We start from the raw sequence: 26451 nt of genomic DNA, 5'->3' as shown, positions 1-26451 counted from the left end.
GCTAGAAATTGCAGACAAGTGAGAATTGAGTAGCTAGATGTCTATATTTTCTTCATTCTACTTTGAACATAAGTATAGGAGTATCTCAAGTTTTGGTGTCCAGAAGAATCTGATCACATAATAGCATTATTGAAATGAAACATCTACGGCATTAATCTGAAATTGTTAAATGCTAATAACATTCAACAAGTGAATTGCACATAAATAAGAATTGTATTTGCAAACAAAATAGCAGCCAATTTAAACAATGTCCTCATTGGCAATTGATTTCCATTGAACTTTCAGTGAAGTATGGGGCATGGAACTGATCTAGGAAAGATCAAGGAGATCTGGAGCTGGAAAATGATTGATAACTGTGTTACGCAAACTCGAGTGCAAGTGTCAGATCAGGCTAAATGTCCAAAATGGGTATGTTCAACTTTTTTCCAAGAATTTGTAGGGTCCTTGAAGGGTCATATCCCCATATCTATGGTCCAGATATAGGTCAAGCATTGATATTTCCGTAAAAAACAGTCAGAGAAATATAAAGCAATAGCAATATAAAGCAAATGGCACAGAAATCCTCAGGAATCAGAAAGCTCAATTTGAAACTGCAAATTCCATTCTAAATACTATCACATGCTATGACCAGCAGAAGGGAGAGGAGTATCTTGGCTGAATGAACCATGCAGAAGATCACCTGTACGGTGGAAGCAGACGATAGTTGACAATTTCAAGCACCAGAAGTGTCACCGCAGGCTTGCTCAATAAAGAAGCATTCCTCTGTGCCAAATGCTGCAAAGAAGGCATTTTAAAGAAATCCTATTATTCTATTAGCAAGTGACAATATATTTTTGTAAATCCATAAAGAGAGAATAAGGAAATCAGACTTTAGCTTTGGTCTAAATTGAAAAAATCAGCAGTCAGACAACAACTAAGCCTTCTCCCACTACATGGAGTCATCTATTGATCATAAATCATCATTGGCTCTTATATAAGTTGCCAATGGATGGTTACAATGGGTTTGGAAAGAAATTTCCAAAGTGCAATTTTCTAAATTAAATGATTTAATAAAGGGTGAATTGTTACATTTAGTCAGTTAGTTGGTTTGGATGAAAAGTAGCATAATTTTGAACAGATGTCAGGAAATCTAAAAAACAAATATTATATTGACAGATAAAGTCATTATAAGTCAAAATTTGTTTTTCCAAATTAGTAGGATGATTGACTTACTTTCAGCCAGTAGCAAGAATGAGGTTACAAGTATATTGAAAGTGGCAATTACTTCTTAAGACTTCCATTAAAAATGAGATGGAATAACTTTTCCAATGGACAAAATTTATACCACAAATCTCGAAAACTGCATGACACTAATCCTTTACTAAGAAATCTTCTAAAAGATAAGAAATAATAACATTAGAAGGGAAGCAAGTTACACTGAAGTGCGAACAAAATAACGAATGAGGTGCAATGAGCAACAATCTGGTGTATGTTTCAACCATAGCAATACTAGGAACAACCTGCGTCAAACGAATCAATACCAAGCATTAGAAATAGTTTGAAAATCAGTAGTGATCCAATTGTCAAAGACCAAATAAAAATTAATTAAGCCTACAAGAAAATAGTGATCAATTTATAAATTAGATTACATTACTCTATTCAGGATAATACCTGCCCAGCAAATAAAGATTCTTCCATTTGAAAGACCAACTTCAAATAAAGATTCATTGAAAAGCCAGATAACAGTGAAATAGGCAATGGACTAACTTCCCGCATCACCATGAATCTCTCATTGGGCTGTACATTTGCTTCAGGTAACAACTCTGTAACTCCACCAGAAGATAACCAATTCATGACCGTTTCACAAGCTGGCTGCGCCATCGTGTAGGAGACAACCCAAAACATCCCAATTGATTTATAGAGAGAATAAAAAAGGAGCTAGGGATTAGAGAGAAGAAAAAGACCTGGCTGAATTTGGTTTGTAAAGTAGAGTTAACTTCATCAAAAGTGCGACGAAGAGTAGCGAACTCTTTGCGAGCCTCATCGGAGACCAAAAGCTTAGCCATCCCTTCCCAATCAATGTTCTTTGATGCTTTGAACGCGACATCGACGACTTTCTTCCCCGGTCTGCTCATTTTTCTCGCACTTTCTCGCTTCCCAAACGCGAGACGGTGGAGATTTGGTTCGAAGAAAACTGCTGTTGATGTTGGGAGGGAGAGGGTGGGGTGGAGCAGCAGATTTTGGCTGGGGAGGGTAAAACAGAAACGATTAGCTAATCCTTACTTTTGAAACGGATTGGCTAATCGTTGTTGAAGCAGAGAAAATGAGGAATACATCCGTGTTGTAATAGGCCTGTAATAGGCAATACATCAAACCAAACACGAGATTAAGTGGGGATTAGTGGGGCCCACGGATTAGGGGTGTATTGGCTAATCCAATACACCCAACCAAACATGCTGTAAAAGAACTAGCAGTCTTTATATTCTGGAAGGTTCTACAGTGACCGGTGAAATCGGATGTCCCTCATCCGTTATAGAGTCGAAGTCAACTCGTTTGGAGCGGAGGCAACTTGGTCATAGGAGGGAAAAATGTATGACCATTTCGTTGAAGAGAGGTTCTCTTTTGGATGCAGGTTTTGAAAAGTTAGGGCACTATGTTCGTGAAAATCAGACCCGAGTTAGTTTTGATTTGGCAGTGTACAAGTCGAAGGCTAGAAGTCTTCCAGTTTCTAAGCACAGATTCGATTCAGTTAATTCCCTGCATAGTTCAAGATAGGCTCGTGGCTGGCTTTGGCAAATATGGTGTTGTAGAAATATGAGTCAAGGTGGAGATTTGTTAAGTATGACTCCTATTTTCAGTCAAATTTGAGAAATAATCTTTTAGTTAAACTCTGTTTATTTGTTTCAGTCAAACACTGATTAGTTTAGATTATTTTATTATTATTTGACATATGAATTTAGCCTATAAATGGGCTCTTTTACAACCTTAGTAAAGACACCCATTAGATATTAGAACTCATAACACATTTAGAGAATTTTGTGTTTACTGTTGACACCATTTTTTTTGCTAAAACGGGGTCGACTTGGATTTTGAAAATAAAAACGAAAACGGGAGTCACCACCAATCTTTTTTGATGAGGTGTGATCGGGTCACCTCGTAAAACAGTTGTTTTTAATAAACGATTTAGATTTTATTAAAACAACGATTTTGGTCCACGAAATTCAGAAAAACAGGTTCGAGAATCGATTACGCACGAGGAAGGGTTAGCACCCTCGATACGCCCAAAATTGGTACCTAGTTGATTACTTAATATCTTGGTGTCGAAAACTAAAAACTCAAAAAGAATTTAAAAATACGATCCCTCTTTATATTGTGTTATTTTAAAAATTACTCGAATAAATCAAAATGAAAAATGCCTTCTTATCTCGAATTAACAAGATGTCACATCCAGTAAGTTAGGACCCGACATCTCATATTTTGAGAGTGAGTTTGCATTTCACTTTTTATTTAAACCTCATTTATTTTAATTTTAAAAGGATATTCGGTTACTTAGAATCAACGAGAAAAATCGAAGCCCAGTAAGTTAGGGCACGATTTCTCGAATTTTTTAAATATAGAATGTTACCTTTATTTTTGAAATTTTATGCTTTTAGAAATTTAAAAGGATAATTTGCTATTTAGGTTTAACGAGAAAATCGAGACCCAGTAAGTTAGGGTACAATTTCTCGAATTTCCAAAATGCAAAATATTGCCTTATTTAGCAAAATTCCATTTCGAATAATAGCGGGTAATCTATTTGAAGGATAGCATTTATCTTACTTAGAATAAAATAAAACAATCCACATTGGACAACTATGTTGGGGTTTAATTTACAAAATGATGACGTGAAATAACAATATAATAATAAACATGAAATAATGATATATGGATAATTACACTAATGTATGAAAATACAAGTAAACTAACTATGGTACACACAATGTTAATACACACTCAACACGCATTATTTGAATACTAGTATTAATAATTAAAGACGAAAAAATTAAGTAGCATATATAATAATTTCAACATGAGTAGCATAAGACAAATGAGAACAAATAAAGTGCAGGATAGTTTTTAGAGGATAATAAATTAATTTTGAACCAATAATGTGAAAAAAGAAATATTTAAAAATATATATATACAAAACAATTTTAAAATACTATGTATGAAAAAAATTTAAAAATAAGTAATATGTATGTACTTGTAGACGCGTAAAATAAGAAAAATTTGGAAATGGATTATAACAAAACATAAAAACAAATAGCATAGTAGAAAAGGTACAAAATAATTTTAGAATAATTAGTGTATATAATACATTCTAATATATATAAGATAAAGTAATATATTATGTACTTGAGATAAATAACTAAAAAAATTTTATATCATATAAAAGCTTAAAATAAGTACATAAAAAAGGGAAGAGAAATTTTTTAAAACAAAACAGTGAACTAAAGTAGATACTGTGCATATATATATATATATATATTTGAAATGAATAAAATATAAAACTTGAGATAAATACTAATTGATTTAAAACAGTTTGAAATAAAATAATGTATATAAAAAAATCTAAATAATAAAAGAAACAGTTTTAAAGAATATATATATAAAAGGCTAAAAGGTCAAGGGCATGACCGGAATCAGAATAAAATTGAGGGACATAATAAAAAAAATTAAAAAAATGGAGCGAGGGACCGAAATGAAATGCGCTGAGGACACGAAGGACTGACTGTGAGAATTCCCCGTCCCTTAAGCGCGTCGCCTGGCGCAGGACTAGGTTGGAACGGGCGTCAAATTATACGGCCAAAATTAAATGAAATAAAAGGCTGCCTTGAATGCGCCGCAGGATTGGAGGGACCAAAGGCGCAAATTACCCATTAGGGCAATAATGCGCAGATCTTCTTCCCTTAAACGGCGCAGTTTTGTCCTGTCATTTAAACCCCAAAAATCTGTCACCCTGCAGCCATTTTTTTCTAAAAAACTAAACCCTCATTCTCTCAACTCTCCCCAAAAATTCGGCCTTAGAGCCGCCGTTCGTGCCACCGTGACCAAAGGCCAACGGCGAAGAAAATGGGGGCGTATTAGAGAGTCAGGCTTCCAATCCGAGGGACCGAAGGAGCATTAAACCCACTTCAAGACCCGATTCCGACGACGGCGAGAAGACATCCGTCGATGGAGCCACCGTGATCTAGGTGCGTTTCTTTCCCCTTCTTTCTATTCTATATTTATTGTTAAAACTATTTGTAAAAGAGATGAACAAAAAAAAATAAGAATAAAAAGAAAACAACAAACAGAAAAACAAAAAGAAAAAAAGAAAACGATCAGATTTTTAACCTTTAAAATCTGTGTTCTGATTTTTGATTAATTGATGTGCGTTAGTAAAAAAAGTACAATGGTGAGATTTGGGCTTTTATAGCCGAATGAAAATGTTTTTCTCTTCCTTATTATCTATTAACTACTATTATTGCCCGCGTGCTTCTTCATTTGTTATTGCATTCAATTCTTTGCAGGTGCCAGACGAGCGTGGTAAAGTGCGGCGGCGGCGTGCGGGGAGTTGGAGCGGCGCCCAAGGGCAGGGGCGTGCATGCGGCGCTAGAGAGGGTTAGGGTTTGCTCCCTTTGCTGCTGAAAGTTTTTGTTGTGGGCTAAGGTTGTATTGGGCTGGCATAATTGGGTTTTGTGCTTAAATTTGCTGAAAATGGACTGTTTTTGTTTTTATTATTGGGGCTTATTTTACTGGTATGGGCCCGGGCAAGAATGGGTTCTTACATTTACGTTTTGAGGGTTCTTTATTTTTGGGGTTTAGTTTTATCTCCATCTTTTGTACTCTTCGTTCTTTTGTTATTATAGTAAAATTATCTTTGCCCGTGGTTTTTTATCTTCTTTGGAGGGGTTTTTCCACGTTAAATTTGTGTGTTCAATTTCTCAATTTATTCCGCTATTTTTGTTACTTGTTGCTTAATCGGGCCGATCCCTAACAGAGACCATTCTCTATTTTCCTATACATAACAATGTATTTTAATAAATTGGTACGTCCTTCTCACAATAGACTTTGAATGTGGTTATTCTTTTTATTTGCATGAAGCTTCTATATTTTCTTTTCATTCCTTTACTCTAGATTTCCACTTCCTCGACTACAATGCCAACTCTTCATTTTGTTTTTGCCACATCATTTAATCATTATCTACGTCAAATTGTCATGTTAACACTGTTAAATTTTAATGGTTCAATCGGTATTTTTTTAATTAAAAAAATAATCTGACTCAAAATGTAATATTGTGGATTAAAAAAAATAGGGTCAAATTGGAATAACGCTTGAAGGTCCATTCAAAATTTGATAGCATTTAGGTAAAAAATTAAGTTCAAAAAATAGGCTTGAACAAAAAATAATAATCTCATTTAAAATATGAGTTGTCCTTGGGCTTGCACTTGAATATTCAAGGCCTAAGCTCGGCTTGACCGGCCTCATTATTATGTTATTTTTATATTTTTTTTGTAATTTATAACACATAAAAATTAAATTTGTAGTAATATATAATACTACTATAATGTAAACATAAAAAATGTTAAGATAATTAAATATTAAATTAAAATATTATAAATAAATTTTTAAAAAAAATTTTAAAAACAATATGAGTGTGTACTAAAATGAATTTGGGTCAACCATTTACAAATATAGTCGGATTTAGACAAAAATTTTAAGTTCATATTCTAGACTAAACCAAACTTTGGCAAACATAAAATATATTAATATCATACTTAAAGCCAGTTTCACGATCATAAACACCTATAATCCCTATGTGGCAACCATTATTTAAAGATTGTTGATGGGGACTTTTCTTTTTCACCCTTCAAACACAAACAAAAATAAATTTTCTCCTACTTCATAATCTTCTAATTCCTTCTCAATCAGCTAAAGTCTCTTTATCAATAACTCAAAGGTCGTTTTGAACCTTCCCACTAGAGGCGAATCTAGGGGGGCTGGCAGGGGCCCCGACCCCCCCTAAAATGGAAATTTGTTATTTAGGCTCTTTAAAATTTTTTAAAATTTTAACTTAGTAAAAGTAATATTGTACTTTGGCCCCCCTAAAATTATAAAAATTTGATTTAATTCTTTAAAAATTATAAAAATATAGACTATTAAAAATTAAAATTTCATTCGGCCCCCTTTAAAAAAAATTTTGGCTTTGCCCTGCTTCCCACTTTCATTTTTTTTGTCTTTCATAGGATAATGGCCAAATATCACTTTTGATCCCTCTATTATACCTAAAATTAAGATTTAATTCTTATTCATAAATTCTACAATAATTTGGTCTTAATTTTATAATATTTAGTCCAAATTGTTAATTTTGTTGACTACTCTAATTAGTTTTTTGACCTAGATTTCTTAAACAATACTAACAAAAAACTTCTTTTAGTATGATGAGTTGGAATAAATTTATTTTTTTATAAATTATATAATAATTAAATTTCTATTTTGGTCTTGCTTAAATTTAAGATTTAATTTTTATATTTTAACTTTTTGATATGATTTGGTACCTTGACTTTTTTAATGTTATTAGTTAGCCCAAAACCTTAATTTCGATTAAAATGATGATGTAATTTTTAAGAGTTATTAATACCATTAAAATTATCTGTTAAATTCACATTCATTGCAATGTTTTTTTTTTACATAGTTACCCTGTGAGTATTTTTTTTTAAATTTCAAAACGGCAATCCATCGAATTTGATAGTATTAACAATTAAATCTTAATTTTTAAATTTAAAAAATAAAGGAACTAAATTATTAAAATTAAAAATATGAAGACTAACTTCTAAACACATGAAAAGTATGAAGACTTAAAATATATTTGAACCTTCAAAATTTACTCATAAAAGAACAATTAATCCAACAAGAAACTTGGTAGGGAACCATACTAATAATAGTAAAAAGCGGGCTCTAGATGTCACACAATCAATAATAACCAACTAAGAAAGTTCTCAAATCCCTTCATTCACTTTAACTTCAATTGCTAATTAAGTCCAACATCTCAAACTCAAGTTCTACTGTTTCATTGATAGTACTTCCATGTTGAAAGCATCCTTGATACCAATAGCCATAAAAAAACACATAAAAATGACAAGAAAAGAAAACAAAAAGAAGTAAAAGGATCTTTGTGGTAACCTACCTATAATTTTATTAATCTTTAAATTAAAAGATAATATTCTTTTAAACTCACTCCAACTTATATTTTTTAATTATTGTAAAAGTAATGATGTCAATAGTGTTGCGGAAGCGACGATAATATTAATAACAATATTATCAGAAATATTTAGATAATTATTATGCCAACAATTATACTAAGAAAATTCCCAGTTAAATTGGAGGGGTCACAAATGGTCCCGCTTAAAACCCAACAACTAGACAGAACTCACTTAGATATTTATAGCAATAATAACTAAATAAATATAACCAACATAAAGCTATTAAATATAAGCAAACAAATAAGAAATAAAATACCAGAGATTTAACGAGGTTCGGCCAATTTAGCTTACGTCCTCGGACACTACCAAATCAATATTTCTTCTAGAAATATTACAAAGGAGAAGATTTTGGGATGATACAACCAAAGGGGGAGGGGTTCTATATATAACAAACCAAACCCCCTCCATTTCTATCTTTTCCTAATGTGGGATATTGCCAATATTCAACAAACAGAGAATGAAGTTCTAAAAAATGTCGATTTTTTTAAAAAAAAATTATCGAATTAGGCTGGTTTTTGAAAAATTACGGGATTAGGCCAAAAATACGAAAACTCTTCCAACTGAAAGCGTTTTCAATGGATTTGTAGGAAAACCTTTCAGCTGGATGCATTTTTCTTTTGGTAAGGTTCTTTTTTGAGGGTTAGGATTTTGATTTTTGTTAAAGTAATTTAGGGTTAAGATTTTGTAGGTTTTAATGTTTTAGGATTTAGGGGTTTTTATATTTTTAAATTTTTTTATATATTCTTTAGACTTTTTTATATTTTTTGACTTGTAAAGTTAACATTATTTAATTTGATATTTACAAAAATCGTATATTTGAATTATTCAAATTGTAAAATTTAATTCGATTCAAAATCAAAGCTTGAACTACTCAATTCGATTAACTTTTAGTTTGTAAAATTTTTCAATTTTTTCGAATGCAACTGAGTTTTGATCACCTATAGCTTAGGGGAGGTTGAGGTCGATCAGAATTTTTTAGAAAATATTATCTCAAGAATCCCGAGATATATGATGGGTGAGTGGGAAATTGTAAGAGTTGAAAGTGGGAAATCTTACAGGGTTTGGCAGTAACCAATAATACTGGACCCCCACGCGACACTCAGTTAGTGGTTTTTATTTCAGCTTCGATCAGCCGATGTTCAATACTGGGAACACCTATAGGAGAATGACATCAAGTTCCAACGGTTGGCAATCAATAGGTGGTTTGGTTGTTTCGAGAACTATACAATAAGGGATGATGTGCTCCCTATGACATCCACCGACGAGGGGATTTCCAACCCCGGAGATGCTGGTGGGGCTGAGAATGAAGAGGGCACTGAATCTGATGCCAATCCAATCTGGAAGCCTGGGGCTGATGGTTTAGAAATTGCATTATTTTCTGACCCAAAGCTGGTTCCAACTAAACTAAAAGATGGAGGTTCAGATGGTGAAGGTCCGGACGGATATGTCGAAGAAGATTCACAGTTCATGACGTACTCACCACCGACCTACATGCATAATGTGGACCTTTTAGTAGAAGATGGGTTGGAGTTTGTAAAATTCCCACACAAAAGATCGAGCTATGGGAGTTCGTTGTTGAATTCGGGTGATTTAGAAGTGGGGAAGGAGTTTTCCTCTAAAGATGGTTTTTTCACTGCAATGAAGTGATACAACTTAAAAAATGGGATAAACTTCCATGTTGTTAAATCCCGATCTGACAAATTCAAAACGAAATGTGCATGGAAATCATGGTTTCTGTTAATAAGAGGAAGGGGTTATAGGCCATAAAAAATATATTGTTCCGCATACGTGTGTTATCATAGGTACTGCGTTAAGATTTTCTTATATTTGGGGTATAGAATTCCTAATTTTAACATACTCGTGTTGTTGCAAGTATTTCACAAGATCATCTGAAATTGGGTTCGGAGATGATCCTGAAAATAATACTAAATATGGTGAAAACAAGTCCAATGATTGTTGTGTCGGTTTTAATTGTAAATATCTGTAGCTAGTACGATTACACACCATCATACCACAAGGCATAGATTGCAAAGTAGAAGGCATTGGAGAAGATACATAATGGGTGGGATGAGTTAACCGATCTACAAATAATGCCTGTGTATTATCATAATCGGTTTGTCCATAGATGTTGAGTGTTCCATCATTTCTTCTGGGCTTTCAAGCAATGTCGAAAAGCATTCCAATACTGCAAGCCACTAGTACAAATCGACGGTCCCTTTATTAACGGGAGATATACGTATCGATTGTTGTTTTCGGTTGTGGCACAGGATGAAAATAAAAAAATCCTGCCAATTTTCTTTGCAATAATGTCGTCAAAGAAGGCAAATGATTGAGATTTCTTCTTGTCTAGGTTGAGGAGGTATGTTTGCCCCCAACTCGATGTATGTGTCATCTTTGACAAGGGACTTGGAATACTGGCCACAATTGAATGATAGAGAAGCCTTTGGGACCGAACACACCATAAGTATTGTTTAAGACATGTTGCGGTGAACTACCACAGATAGTACGAATTTGAAGCTCAGCGCGCACAAGTGGTTAACATGGGTATGTATTTGCCACTATTTCAATTGTTTAATATTTAACTGGCCAGCAGATGTTGGGCATTATGAATAAACTATTCACTTTTCTCGACAGGGTATGAGCTCGTCAAACACCATTTTCATGAAATGTTGGAAAACTTACAGGCCATTAATAGTGTCGGGGTAAGGTACCTCTCTAACATACCCTTCAATTAGTAGACACAATCATATGATGAGGGTTTACGATATGGGCATATGATGACAAACTTAATGGAATGCATCAATTCTGTATTGAAGGGAACACATTATTTGTCGATAACTTTGGTTGTGAAAGAAACATATTTTCATTTGGCAGAACTTTTTCCAAAGTGAATGAAAAAATATGTTGGACAGATGAAGGACGACCATGTTTGGTGCAAGGACATTATGAAAGAAATTAGGAAGGCTACAGTACGAGCGAACTGTATGCATCTAGTGTGTCACTCATGCAAAGACCTTTTGTTTCGAGTTACAGAGTTCGACAGACCCAATCAAGGTATTATCGGGGGAGCGTACCATGTACATCGGAGACAACTGACCTACAACTGTGGGAGATTTGATGCACTTCGTTTCCCATGTGCTTATGCAATTGCAGCATGTTCCTCCGTAAGTTTAGATCACAAAGCTTTGTGGACAAAATGTACATATCGTAGATGAAACAATACATGATGATAAACTAGAACACATGTATAACATGTGGAGAAATGTATTCCCATCGGCCCCAGATAAAAGTACGTGGTTGCCGGTATCGAGCGCTCCATTCAAGTTGTTACCCAATAAGTCATTGCATTACAAACCAAAAGGTCGACCGACATCTACCTAGGGTATACAATATTGTCATGTCCACACCGATGAGATATTATAAGGACAATACCTCATTAACTGATTTATTAATTTTTAACCAAAACTTATTTGTTGATTTTTTCATCCATACTCAAAATTTTTTTAATTTTTAAATATGCATTTTTATTATACTATAGAGAGAAATACAATATACAACTTTGTTCCATTTTTCTCATGTAGACTTGATTTAACAATATAAAATGGCAATGACAACCAATTTTGATTTTAAAATGATATTTATTTAAAAACATTTCATATCCAATATCGTTACAATCTTATCGACTATAACTTAGCTAAACAATTAAAATTTACTTGAGAAGTACAAAAAAAAATCATTCATATCCTCGATCAGAATGTGTACCTAGGCGCAAGCGTTCGATCTAATCGAATGAAAAAATTTCGAGTTAATCGAATTGACGAATCCTATTTTATCATCCTAACTCAATTTGAAATTTTCTTGAATCGTGTCGAATATATTTGTTCAAGTTAAATTTAAAAGAATGACTTTGGGTCCTTATAACCACTGTCACCACTGTAATCAAATTTTCCCACAATAATAAAATTTATTAATATTTTATATACGGGTTAACTTTTTTGCTTGCTTAGTTGCTTCAATTATCTTCTGATTTTTGTCACTATGTATTTTGAAATTAAAAATATATTAAATATAAAAAAAATAATTTTTCAATAAAAGTTATTTTAAAGATAAAATATGAAATTGATACCAATATAAAATTTTAACTCAAATATTTTATGGCATCATCAATAATTCAATTTTAACAAAAATTTATAAAGATTTAATATGATTAAACAATTCAATAATATAAATAGTACAAAATGTAAAATTTAATTTAATAATATAAATAGTATATATAAATAAAATTATTATTTAAGTTTAGAGATTTTTTTGTATGATTTTTTATTTAGGGGTAAAAGGTGAAAAGTAAAAATTTAAGGGTAAAATAAAAAGTTTTGAGAGTTGGGGGAGTAAAATTTTGGGAGGAAAGTCAATGGGGGAATATTCAAAAAAATGGGGGGGAAATCGGTTTGGGGTAGATGGGGGTGAGATGGGAGGGGAGTAAAAGTTTTAAGAGAAAGTGGGAGGGAGTAAAAGTATTAGGGGGTAAAGTAAAAAGGTTTGAGAGCTTGGGGTAAAAATGTAAAATATTATACTTTGATATTCGGTTTATTCGAATTCAAAAATTAAACTCGATTCGAACTCGAAATTTGAAAAAAAATTGAGTTGACTCGAACAACTCGATTCATTTAACTCGAAATTTGAACATTTTTTTGATTTTTTCAAGTCGAATCGAGTTTTGTTCGCTCCTATGTGTACCACAACGGGGTGGTTGTCAGTTGCGAGTCATATTTCTTCTTCGTCCAAGCTATATACCGACTTCCTCATTTTTATCGTTACGTCTACCTTCAAGTACACGTTGTGGTCTCAGCCTCTCATATTATTCGCCTTCATCCGTAGTTGATTGCAGAGTGATCCTCGGTTGCCATCGTGTATCTTCTATTCTAGGAACAACTTGTAACACCCCTAACCCGTCTCCATCACCGAATTAGGGTTGTGAAGCATTACCGTACAATCGAAAACATTTAACATTATAATATTTAAATAAATTAAACTCATATTATAAACCATTCAATCTCATGCATTTTGTCCCTAAACCGAGCCTTCGAAGCCTTAAAAATAGCTTTGAAACAATTCAGGACTAATTTGTAATAAAATAGAAGTTTTAAGAAAAAATTGCAAAATTTAGAAAACAGGGGTCACACGGCTGTGTGACATCACCTTAGGCCGTGTAACATTCGAACAAGCGACACATGGCTGTGTCCCAACCCGTGTTCTCACTTGTGTAACTCACTGAGTTGCCCCACACGCCCGTGTGCTAGGCTGTGTAACTCAATAACTTGAAGCACTAAGATGTCACCAGGCCATGTGTGTCACACGGTTGTGTGATAGCCCGTATCCCAAGCCGTGTGAACCCAAAATTTACCTAAAAACAAGCCATTTCAAATCCATTTCATAATTAACCATTCAAACCATTTGAACACACATTTAAGGGATTCAAACACTATCCAAACACACATAAACATACCATTTCAAATATCCTAAATCACCTAACCAATATGTCATTCAAAGGCACCACAATTGTATCAAAACATATATTATCAAAATACTTCAACATTGCCATATTGCAAGTATAAAAGCTTAGTTCCTTGGCTACCACATAACACCACATTTGACCTTTTTCATAACACTACAAACACACCAACAAATACTTTAAATGCAAGCACTTGAAAGTGACCAAAATGACATAATTTAGCAAGGCATCAAAGTGCACCAAACCAACACAACTTCAAAAGCTTAAACACACCAAAACATATATTACAAGACCCTATACATGCCATTATTAACCTTGGCCAAAATACACAAAATCTACCGAAATAGTTGTTAGATAGTGTGATAGGTCTCCGACAAGCTTTCAACCGGTCGAGCTTCTGATAATCTACAAAACAAAGGAAAAAAACTACGTGAGCAACAAGTGCTTAGTAAGCTCGTATAAACTTAAACATAACTTGCCATGTCATTTTTACAATTCATAGATTAAGCATAAATCATTACCAATACCATAAGCTTAGCTTAAGCCTATACAACATCATCAAATTCACAAGTTAGTACACTTGTTCATGATACAAATGAATTCAACCATAAGATAAGTAAATTTCTATATGTAGATAACATCCTTTAGCTCATAAATATTTTCATAATATCATCATTCAATCCATTTGCATACTTACCATTTCATTTCCTTTTCTTACCCGTTCAACCATCTAGAATTACATCGGATACTCAGAAAAGCTCACACATAGTGTGCATTTACATATAACCGTAACCTTTTCTTTACATCAATGCTCACACGAGCTGTAGGTCGGAATGTAAGCTACATGATGCTACCCACACGAGTTGTGGAGAATCCGCAATAAATTCAGGACCTCAGCCATCAGTAGGACATTCAAGACTAGCACCCGAAACATGAAATCTCTAATGACATGTCAATTGTATCGTAAGAATTCTTAAGGTTCAACCGGGACTTGTTATCCGTCAATTCATCATAACATGGATACATTTACATATTGATTCATTTATATTAAAAAAACATAGCAAATAGTCATTTTAACTAACATTAAAATGATCATAGTTTATACGAACTTACCTTGATAATTAGGGCGTAGAAGTAAAGTCAAATTAATCTGAAGCTTTAGTTTTTCCTCGATTTAAGCCCGATTGTGATTTATCTTGATATAAATCGATAATTTCAATAAATTAAGTACCTTTAGAATTCAATTTAATCCATAATTCATATTTATGAAAAATTATGAATTCCCCCTAACATTTTAACTTTTCACAATTTAGTCCATAAGCTCATAACTTTAAATCTAACCATTTTAACCTAAATCCAACTTAACCAAAGTTACAAGGGACCTTGAAACAACCTATTATTACCAACATTTCACAATAAAATCCATGAATTTATACTTTTAACAATTTAATCCCTAAATATAATTTCACCGAAAATCACTTAACAAAACATGTTTATTTTACAATAAAGATTCATAATCTATCAACTAACATAAAAAATAATTCAAAAAAATCCATGGAAATTCCCTCAATCTTCAACATTTTTGCAAATTAATCCTCGGGCTAGCTAGATTAAGCTAAAACGAACTCAAAAACATAAAAATCAATAAAAACAGAGCTTGAATTCACTTACATGCATAAATTAAACCCTAGCTGGAACTTCAAGCTCTCCTCCCATGGATTTTTGGTTGAAAAAAATTAAAGAAAGAAGATGATGACTTTGTTTCATCTTTCTTTACTTAAATTTTCTTTTAATTATTCAATTACCATTTTAACCTTTAAAAATTATCAAATTTTCAATAAAAAATTATCCATAACTATCCACTAACTAATTAAATGGTCTATTTATCATTAAAGTCCATTAAATTAAAATTTCATAGCCATTTGACCCCTTTAACTAATACAATTTAACTTTTACACCTTTTACAATTTAGTCCTTTTTATCTAATTATCTGTTTAAACATCAAAATTTCTTAACGAAACTTTAATACGACCTTAATATAATCCCGTGGAAATTAAATAAATAACAAAATAATAATTCATTCATCGAAATTGTGGTCCTAAAATCACTGTTTCTGACACACCACTAAAAATGGGCTGTTACACAACTAGTTGTGAAGATGGTCCACCTTGGTGGAACAATGATTCTGGAGGTGTTTGTGACACCATCAACATAGGTGTATAACCATATTGTGTCTCATACACCGATGGCAGAATAATCAGACTTTTCGCCAGTGCCCCAAATATAGATGGCCTATACGTCACCGTCAGAATTGTTGTCATCTGAAATGTTGATGGCATCGACGTGTAATATGTGTGTGATGGAGGTGGTGGTCCAAAAATAATACTTGAAGTCAATGTAGAAACAAACAAATATGGTGCAAGATGTGGTGCTTATATAAAAATGACGGGGTTAGTGAAAACATCAAAATAAGTCGAGCCATACTGATCGGGGGGTGGTGCGGTCATCAATGCATGTCCTTGCATTGGTGTAGATGATGGATCCAACTCGACAGCTGTTCCAGACCTTGGATGCCTAGGCGTTCATCGTGGTCTCTTCTCATAACGTTGCCTACCCTTCGTCTCTTCCGCTAGTAGATATGGCTTGTCATGGTGTCTAAACCATGACATGTACTCTGAACCGTAGGCTAACTCCCGAGCAATAATGAGTTCGCGAGTAGGTAAAAAGTTTTACCTATGGTTCCAAACGTTGATATATTCCGCGTGAAATGTAGGCCAATTTCATCGATTCTCCCCCGCAAGTCAATATGGTGCAGATCTTCAATGTCTTAGGGTGTTGGCGGAATCATTTGCCTAAACCTAAACTGTGGCATAACTACATCTAATTCGTGCATTTCCACCGTAGCGTACACTACCAGTGGCACCTTCACGTGCCAGATGTTGGGATTCACCAAGAATTCAAACGAGATGCATTCTTAAATTCTCATATCGGAGTATGGCGTCTACTCAAACTATATTAAAATAATAAAAAATTTAATTATATATACTATTAATTAGATATACGTTAATATTATATAATTCAAATTTAAAAAACACATACCTCCACTTCCGGTCGTTGATCTAACATAAGTCGTACATCTTGAAGCTCCTCCGGTAGTCTCACATAACTTGACCCATGGTTCCATCTATTGAAATAATATGTTAACACATTAATTTAAAATTGAAATAATTTTATTATGATAAATATATTCTTTAATGAATTTAACCTTGTTATGAGTGGGAATGTATAAAGGTAGTCCGCTCGAGGATGTAAAAATAGAAGTCGATACCACTCCAATGATTGTAGCAGTAGCATATAACCACCGATTTTAATTTTCTGTGGTTTCGTCGCCCGACACATCTCCCGATACAATGTTGCCCATACAGCTGACCCCCAACTAAGTTTGCTTGCTTCTCTAAAGTCTACAAGTTTTAGCAGTTACCTTAAATTGACAAGATTTCATGATTTATTAGGTATTAGGAGACCCTCGATGATCATAAGGATGTACGTCCGAGCGTGTTGTTCTCTTTAAACTTCATCCGATTCCTCATCGAGCCCACCAAATTTTTTTTCAACCAATTCATATCTATCCAAGCTCAATAAATCATGCCTGAGACCCTTCCTAAAAGTTGCACGCATACATCTTTCTAATCGACCGCGACAATTGACCCAGTCACTATCGACCCATCCACCGATAACTCAAGTTGTAACTGCACGTCCTTGAGTGTGATACTACACTCGCCGCATGGAAGATAGAATGTGTGCGTCTCAAGTCTCCACCTTTCCACGAACATGCTTATAAGTGTAGGGTCAAATTTACACCCTCTACCCATACGGGCTACGTGCAAAAATCTCACATCTCTCAAATATGGTTTGATTAAAGACGATGGAGGAACGAGTAGAATACGAATATATGTCTCCAAAATCTAATCTTTCGATTATATATAAAAAAATACAAAATATTAACTTTCAGTATAATAACAAAATATTTAAATTAAATTAGATTAAATATAGTAAAAAAACGTCTTACCATTTGCAATTAATCGACCGAAATGTGCTTGTCATCCAAGCGAATTAGAGACTTTGACCTTACTAATTTCAATAAATATGAAAAAAATTAATTTAAGAAAACCTTATTAAAATTTTAATAAAAAAAAAAGAGTTGAGAGAGGAATAAAAATTGAGTGAGAATCAAGAAAGAATTGAGAGAACTTTAAAAGAGATTTGAGAGAAAATTGAGAATGTGAGAGAAAGTTGAGATGAGATTGAATTGAAAAAGAATAGAATTTAGGGGGTTTATATAGGAAAGGAAAAGAGACGTAGGGGGTAAACGGCTTTGAAATAGCCGTTAGAGTTGGGGGAGCCATTGGGGATTTCTGACCGTTGGGGTGGGGTAGCAGTTATGGGAAACGCTTCCAGCTAGAAGCATTTTTCTGTAAATCCGCTGAAAATGCTTCTAGCTAGAAGTGTTTTTATTTTTTCGACCTAATCCCGTAATTTTTCTGAAAATCAACTTAGTCGAGTAAATTTTTTTTAAAAAAAATCAACATTTTTTGATAAATTTTTAATAAAAAATAATATAATGTAAATAGATTAGATTAGATCGTTTAATTTTCAGGTATAATTTCAACAATGCCTGCTTGATCTGAGGACCAACGTCAGATTTAGACAGAAAATCACAATTAAGAATGATTATTATAAAATAATTGTATAATTGTAATGTACAGTCAAAACCAGGAAAAAAAAGAAAATAATTTTTCTGATAGATTTTTCCCAAAACTTTTTCCTGGAAAATAGAAGAAAAGTTGAGTCCTCTTTTCTCTCTCGATTCCAACACTTGTTATCCTCTGATTGGATCACAACATCCTCCCCTCTTAAATCCAACAAAACTTACAAATCCCCCCTCCCCCTCCCCCCAAACTCTTCAAATTCTCCCACAAATCCCCTTGATGGGAGACACCATGGAACCTTTGGTGGATGATGGGACTAAGAAGTTCACAAGAAGCATATCTCATGCAAAAGATGAGTTACAAAGCTTTAGAACATACCTAAAATGGATGTGTGTTGATCAATCAAACATTTGGACAACTTGTTTGTCTTGGTTTTTGTTCATATTTTTGGGGCTTGTTGTCCCATCTGTGTCTCATTTTTGGTTGGCTTGTTCCACTTGTGATGCTAAACATGCAAGGCCTTATGATTCGGTGGTTCAGCTGTCTTTGAGCAGTGTTTCAGCTTTGTCTTTTGTTTGTTTGACGAGGTTTGTCAAGACATATGGTTTGAAACGGTTCTTGTTTTTTGATAAGCTTTATGTTGAAAGTGAAGCTGTCAGGAAAGGATACACTGGTCAGCTCAATGTAAGTATTCTTTCATTCTTTCCCTTCAAATTCATGACCTTTTTTTTTTGTTTCTTTAAATTGCAATTTTTAGAATAGTTTTCATATGTGGATTTGAATGAATTTCTGGTTTTTTTTTGTTATTGTCTGAATCTTTCGTTATTGATAGGTAAGAACGTTTAGAATTTTGTAGTTTCAGTTCCTTTGAGAATTTCAATTTCATATGGCTACAAGAAAATGTAGAATGCTAGGTTGCTTCCTTTTGGATGATATTGAAAAAAACTTTCAATTCATAGATTAATGTGATTGAATTTTACTGTATAATATATGCAGAGATCACTGAAAATTGTAGCAGTCTTTGTTCTTCCATGTTTCATAGCTGAGACTGCATACAAAGTATGGTGGTATGCCTCAGGTGCTTCACAAATTCCTTTCCTAGGCATTGTCTGGCTCAGTGACACGGTTGCCTGCATTACGGAGCTGTGCTCATGGCTTTACCGGACGAGTGTCTTCTTCCTTGTGTGTGTTCTTTTCCACCTTATTTGCAATCTCCAGGTTCTCCGACTCCGCGACTTTGCTCAGGTTTTCCAATTGATTCTGATGTTGGTCATCTTCGAACCTGGTAGTAGGATCATCAGCCATCGATATCGCGCGTTTATAATATGTTGCCTGATCTTGATCACTGGCAGCCAATTCACTTCTTTGCTTATCACTACAAAGGCTACTTCTGCACTGAATTTTTTTAAAGCTGGAGAACTTGCTGTAAGTGTTCATTTATCTATCCATGAGATTTTCGGATCAAAACGGTTAACACATTGTTGGATGAGTGCCCTTTTTTGTTGTTGTAGTTGTGTTCTATAACTCTCCTCACTGGACTCTGTATATTATTACGAAGTGCAACGAAAATAACTCACAAAGCACAAGCTATTACATGCCTAGCGGCAAAGTGGCATGCTTGTGCAACATTAGATTCACTCAATGCGAACGAAGATGATATGCCGAGGAGTCCGTCTGTCATTCAGAGCCGTCAACCTTTCCCTCATGTGGGTACGGATGGTGAATCGGACGATGGAGATGACGTTGGTGATGAAGATGACATAGACAACAACAAGATAATCCCGTCTTATGCTTATAGTACCCTTTCATTCCAAAAGAGACAAGCTCTAGGTAATAATGTCACTCCGAAGAACATTACATGTAACGATTGGGTTTTAGGACATTTCCTTCTCATTGCCTATCGGGATTTTAGTGTATTTGGAAGCGACGGCTAGATCCCGATGCATAGGGTGACTCGAGATAGACGTCTTGAAACTCGGTTGTTACAATGTCAACATGAACATAGCAGTAGTATATGTGTTGAGTTGCTTGATGATATTGGTCTGTTTCATTCTTGGTTGATGACAGTGACTTATTTTGAGAACAATCGAGCTGGGATAACAATCTATGGGTTCGTACTAGATAGGAGCACACTCCACACCATTTTTGGCCTTGAGTTATCGCTTGTTTTATGGTTGCTTGGAAAGACCATTGTTAGCCTTTAATTTCTTTGAGACACACATTGTACGTATCTATGTAATATATATTTGGGAATTTTAAGGAAACTTCTCTTTTAAACAGACTTTTACAAAATTCTTTACTTCAAGGGATCTGTTCAAACGGAACCAAAGTCCAAATAAAGTGGTACAATACAAACTCTTTACTTCAAGCCTTCATCAAAGTAAACTAAGGGAAATTAGATAGAATCGATACTCAATGTTATTAGTATTTTTACTTTTTTCTTTCTTTTTATTATCTGAATATTCAGGAATTAAGATCATTTTAATGCTCCTTTTTCCCATGCATAAACTAAACTAACAATTAAGATAAGCATGAAAATAAAAGCTTTTATGAATACAGGTATCCCTAATACATCGAAACTCATTGCCTATGGATAAAGAAAAACCGTTTCAACATAAAAAAAAAACAACAAAAACTAGAGCAAACATATAAAAATGGATTCGAAATTGTAACCAAGCATCGCCTATTGGTTCTATACCCAATTCATAACTAAAAAGTTTTTATAGATCCTTTTTAACTGGGGCTAAAACTCTAGAAATTAGAAATGCCAAAATAGGAATAGCACTTGATACTATTATAAATGTTCAGAAAATATCATAAAGCACGTTTCATTCGAAAGTACGCGTCACTTTGGAACCAAAGCCTAAAAACCATTTGAAAGCACGCTTTGTTACAATCAATGAAGAGAGAAAGCAGTCTCATTTTCTACCTATGCTGACCAAGTACAAGGAGCCTAGCTATCTTATTAGAGTTGTTCATGAACTAGATCAGATTGGGCTTTAGCATATTATTAATATATTTTATGCTTGTCCAAGTTCGATTTTACTCGAAATATGAATTTAAAATTTTATTCAAATATGTCTATATTTGTAAAAGATAAATCCAAATCCATTTTAGGCCGACATATTATTTTTAAATTTTTTAAAAAGATATTTATTTTATTTTATTTTAATATTTAATAATTTTATATACTTTTTATTTATAGAAAATTTTTATATAGTTATCTTAACATTATTTTAATGTTTTATATTAGAATAATAATATATATTTAATATAGTTTTATTTTTTTAATGTATTCTAAATTATATAACATATAAATATAATATAATATAATATATTACAAACTTAAAAATTAATCAAATCAAAAATTCTAAATGCTCAAACCCGAATTTAGCTCATATTTTTAAATAAATTTAATATTTTTTATTCAAACCTATTTTTAAACTTAATATTTTTATCTAAATTTTTCGAGATTTCGAGTGATACTTCGTACTTGCGTGAGTAGCCCAGCCCAGTTACATCTGAAGTAACAGCGAGATAAAAGCTTCAAACTCGATATCTTTACACAAAGAAATCTGAAACCCCAAGCTATTTTTTTATTTTTTATTTTGTTTCAATGCTTATTCAATCACTTGTTTTTCGATGTTTGTCCACAAGAAAAAACCGTCTTGTCATTGAATTCCCCAGGAGGTTGCTTTTTGCCTCATTTCAGTTCGTTTCTTCTTTTACTGCCCATGTTGCCACAGAAGAGATAAACCCATCTTTAAAAGTCCCACTTTTAAAAGAAAAAACAAAGCTTGAAGGATCTAAAAGGTTAAAGCTTTACTCTAAGATTCTACATGATTGTGCATCAAAAGGGTCTTTGAGTTCAGCCAAAGCTGTTCATGGGAAGATAATAAAAAATGGGATTGACCCTGATTTGCATTTATGGAACTCTTTAGTGAATGCTTATGCAAAACGTGGGGTCTTTGGATATGCTTGTAAAGTGCTCGATAGAATGCCTGAAAGAGATGTTGTGTCTTGGGCCGCTCTGTTCTCTGGTTTGGTTAATGAAGGTTATGGATATGATGTGTTGGATTTGTATTGTTCTATGAAGAAAGATGGGGTTCTGCCAAATGGGCATTGCTTAGTGACCGCTTTGAAAGCTTGTTCTTTGAGTTTGGATTTGTTTTTTGGTACATTGTTGCATGGGGAAGGTGTTAAAGTTGGAGTTTTGTTGGATGTTTTTGTTGGATCCTCTCTTGTTGATCTTTATGCGAAATGTGGTCAGATGGAACTGGCAGAGAGAGTATTTCTGTTCATGGATAAAAAGAATGTTGTATCATGGAATGCATTGCTTAATGGATATGCTCTAAAGGGCGATGCAGGAAAGATTTTGAATTTGTTTCAAGGGATGACGGAATCTGAATTGAGGTGTAGTAAGTTTACTTTGTCAAATGTGCTCAAAAGTTGTACGTACCTGGTAAACTTAACATGGGGCTTGATTGCACATTCTTTGGTGATTAAGACCGGGTGTGAGCATGATGAATTTGTTGGTTGTTGCCTTCTTGATATGTACTCAAAATGTGGACTGGCTGAGGATACTCTTAAGGTTTTTAAAAGGATTCAAGAACCCAACATAGTAGCCTGGAGTGCAATGATTGACTGCCTTGATGAGCAAGGCCAGATTCAAGAGGCAGCTGAGTTGTTTTCTCTAATGAGATGCAAAGGGGTAAGCCCCAATCAGCATACTTTTGCCTCTATTGCTGGTGTAGCTGCTAATTTGGGTGATCGGTTATATTGTGAAGGCGTTCATGCTTGTATATTTAAACATGGATTTGAATCTGAAATCATTTTGAGCAATGCACTTATTGCAATGTATATGAAAATCAGGTCAGTCCAAAATGGTTGGCGGGTGTTTAAGGAAATGAGTTCTTGGAATTCAGCTTCATGGAATTCTCTTCTTTCTGGATCTCAGAATGGTAAAACTTGTGATCGAGGACCAAGTATCTTTCACAAGATGCTTGCTGAAGGTTTTAAGCCTGATATCTGTACATTTACTAGCATTTTAAGATCTTGTTCCAATCTTTTAAATATAAAATTTGGACATCAAGTGCATGCCCATATAATAAAGAATGGCCTAAAGGATAATAATTTAGTGGGAACATCTCTTATTGACTTGTATGCGAAAAATGGATTCTTGGCGGATGCAGAGCTACTTTTTACTCAATTGATTGAGAGGGATCTTTTTTCATGGACTGCATTAATTGCTGGTTATGCTCAAAGTGATTGTTCAGAGAAGACTATCAAGTGCTTCAATCATATGCAGAGGCAAGGTGTCACGCCCAATAATTTCACTCTTGCTACCTGTTTGAGTAGTTGCTCCAATATGGCGATGTTGGAAAACGGGCAGCTGCTTCATTCAATGGCAATTAAGGCTGGGAATTCAGGTGATGTGTTTGTATCTTCTTCAATTGTAGATATGTATGCTAACTGTGGATGCATAGAAGAAGCTGAAGCTGCTTTCCAGGGCATGGTGTCAACAGATACTGTATCATGGAACACGATGTTATTTGGATACCTGCAACATAGACAAGGATTGAAGGTTTTAGAAACTTTTAGGATGATGTTAGACAAAGGCCTTGAGCCAGATGAGGTTACGTTCATAGCAGTTTTATCTGCCTGTAGTTATATGGGCTTTGTAAATGAAGGGAAAGAGTACTTTGATTCCCTGACCAATGTTTTTGGAATAGTACCCACAATTAAGCACTGTGCTTGTATGATTGATATTTTAGGTCGAGCTGGCAAGTTCAATGAAGTTGAAAGCTTTATCAAGGACATGAAGGTTACATCGAATCCCTTGATTTGGGAGACAGTTCTTGGGACTTGTAGAATGCATGGAAATGACAAACTTGGTGAAAGTGCTGCAGAGAAACTCTTCGAACTTAATCCTGGTATAGCCTCCCATTACATATTACTAGCAAATATTTTTGCTGCCAAGGGTAGGTGGGAGGATGTCCGAAGAGTCAGAGCATTGATGACCCATTGTGGTGTTAAGAAAGAACCTGGGTGTAGTTGGGTGATGGTCAATGGTCAAGTGCACATCTTCAGGTCCACTGATGGTTTTCATCCAAAACATGGGGAGATCTATATAAAATTGAAGGAGCTTGTCGAGAAGTCTATTTTAGCAGGATATGTGCCTAAGACAGATCATATACTCAATGATGTCAGTGATGATGAAAAATTAGAACAGCTCTTTCATCATAATGAAAGATTAGCTCTTGCTTTTGCTCTTATTAGCATCAACCCTGTGAAAACAATTCGGATATTCAAAAATTTGCACATATGTGAAGACTGCCATGATTTTATGAAGCTTGTCTCTGGTGTCATAAAACAGGAGATAGTTGTTCGTGATGCAAATTGTTTCCATCACTTCAAAAGCGGCATTTGTTCATGTCAAGACTATTGTTGATTTGTCTCTAGCCATCTGACAAAAACTTCATTCTAGCTCAGTAATTTGTTTGCAGGACTTCAGAGTTTAGACGGTAAATGCTCATGCTCTCGTTTCGTCTTATCGCTGGCATTGGTTACGTGATTATGAACTTGTATAGCTAACGGTTGTTTCTTAACTTGCTTGTATTGTTCTATAATTGAATCATCCTTTAAATTTTTAACCCTAATCTTCTTAATCTGTCTCGTTCCTGTCAATTCTGATGCTGTGTCATCTTTGACTGAGCACTGCAGGATCTGGAGGTATCACATTTTCAAATGATGGCTTCTGGTCTAGGTCACAGGCAGCCAATTCCTGTAATTGGTCATCACTATGAAGGCTAATGTTGGATAGAAGTATAATTCTCTAATTATAGGCTGCTTTGTGATACAAATGGTCCTGTAATTTCTCGAAGGTCTGTCGCTGAGAAGTGATTAGATTGACAACTAGATTTTCAATGTTTGATTTTGCAGTGAATGATTGTGCATGGTATGGGAATTTTCAGGTTTCTTGTTGGTATACTGTGTTACATTGCTTCCTTTTGTTCATCCATACTTTCATTCATCATGCTACTTTTATTTGTGTAGTATTTATCGGATCTTTATCCTCTTTTCAGTTTCCGTAGAGGTCTTGATTTCAATTCCAGGAAACAACCATATCTCGGAAAATTCATCATGGCTTTGCAGGTTGGTGAAGTTGTAAATCCCTTGCATTCTGATAATATTAATTCGTTCATTCGAATCTGACCAACTGATATTATGTGTCAACAGTTTAACAAGCTGCAAGTCAAATGAAACTTGATTGCCCAAATCAAGATCACCGGACCATAAAGTTTGGCTTCACCTTTGCATTGCATGTTTGGAGGTTCATCTGTAGATGACAACTTCTTGTTTATTGTTGTCTCCAGATTCATTCCTATGACAGTTCTTCATATTGGATTTATCAGTTTTAATTTGTTGAACTGAAACAGCAGAACATCAGAACTTCTGCCATCCGACATTGTTGCTGCTGCTCACTTGGATGCTTCAGTCAAGAAGTCTTAAAATTACTCGAAATCGAGAAATCCAAAATTGTGGATATCAACAATTGCTTTCATGATCGCCAAGGCTTAATTTATCCTTCAAGAACACGGTTTGCTCAGATTATACACGAAAGGAACACAAATGTGGTGTCCGATAGAGACACTGATGATTTTTTGCCCTTGATGTAATTAACTTTGAGTGCTAAGCAATGTAGGCCAAATCATATACTCTAACACTGATATATAAAATTATTTGGTATGTTCGGATGTATCGTTTCAATTGGTTAAAATGTTGTTCTCTGCTTCAGTAAAGTTGCAGAATTTGCATGAAGTTCGAAGTTTTCAATCACTTCATACTTGAATCACTACCGGGCCTGAGGAGTGACACTTCTTTCATCCTTTGTGCTGGTTTTTTGGGTGGGATGCCAGATCTGGTTGCGTATGGAACCACTGTTTCGAGTGTTTCCGGCCATCAT

At 34.2% G+C, this 26451-nt stretch overlaps 3 protein-coding genes across 7 annotated transcripts; 2 read left to right on the top strand and 1 right to left on the bottom strand.

Annotated features, from left to right (window-relative positions):
- Nucleotides 1-607: 607 nt before the first annotated feature.
- On the bottom strand, nt 608-1914 carry LOC107919730 (mediator of RNA polymerase II transcription subunit 23-like). The gene is made up of 3 exons (XM_016849115.2): nt 1651-1914; nt 1416-1499; nt 608-774 (listed from the first exon to the last, which is right to left on the bottom strand). Exons 1-3 carry the CDS (start codon nt 1882-1884, stop codon nt 676-678), a joined length of 417 nt encoding a protein of 138 aa, XP_016704604.1. The 5' UTR covers nt 1885-1914; the 3' UTR covers nt 608-675.
- Nucleotides 1915-18571: 16657 nt separating this feature from the next.
- Nucleotides 18572-20762, top strand: LOC121225100 (uncharacterized). The gene is made up of 4 exons (XM_041109034.1): nt 18572-19169; nt 19482-19910; nt 19997-20315; nt 20553-20762. Exons 1-4 carry the CDS (start codon nt 18765-18767, stop codon nt 20687-20689), a joined length of 1290 nt encoding a protein of 429 aa, XP_040964968.1. The 5' UTR covers nt 18572-18764; the 3' UTR covers nt 20690-20762.
- A 1245-nt stretch (nt 20763-22007) lies between these two features.
- Nucleotides 22008-26242, top strand: LOC107919193 (pentatricopeptide repeat-containing protein At3g24000, mitochondrial). Of its 5 annotated transcripts, none has more exons than XM_041109032.1 (5): nt 22008-25009; nt 25209-25369; nt 25571-25640; nt 25725-25818; nt 25928-26242. In XM_041109032.1, exon 1 carries the CDS (start codon nt 22102-22104, stop codon nt 24934-24936), a length of 2835 nt encoding a protein of 944 aa, XP_040964966.1. In that variant the 5' UTR covers nt 22008-22101; the 3' UTR covers nt 24937-25009; nt 25209-25369; nt 25571-25640; nt 25725-25818; nt 25928-26242. The 5 variants fall into 5 exon arrangements, with proteins under 5 accessions (XP_040964966.1, XP_040964964.1, XP_040964965.1 ...); XM_041109030.1 differs by having other exon boundaries at nt 25209-25443; XM_041109031.1 differs by having other exon boundaries at nt 25725-26242.
- Nucleotides 26243-26451: the final 209 nt, after the last annotated feature.

The sequence above is a fragment of the Gossypium hirsutum genome, chromosome D13 (assembly GCF_007990345.1).
Source record: "Gossypium hirsutum isolate 1008001.06 chromosome D13, Gossypium_hirsutum_v2.1, whole genome shotgun sequence".
In the NCBI taxonomy this organism is placed as follows: Eukaryota; Viridiplantae; Streptophyta; class Magnoliopsida; order Malvales; family Malvaceae; genus Gossypium; species Gossypium hirsutum.
The sequence above is the reverse complement of the archived record's forward strand: the minus strand, read 5'-3'. Positions and strand labels throughout refer to the sequence as shown.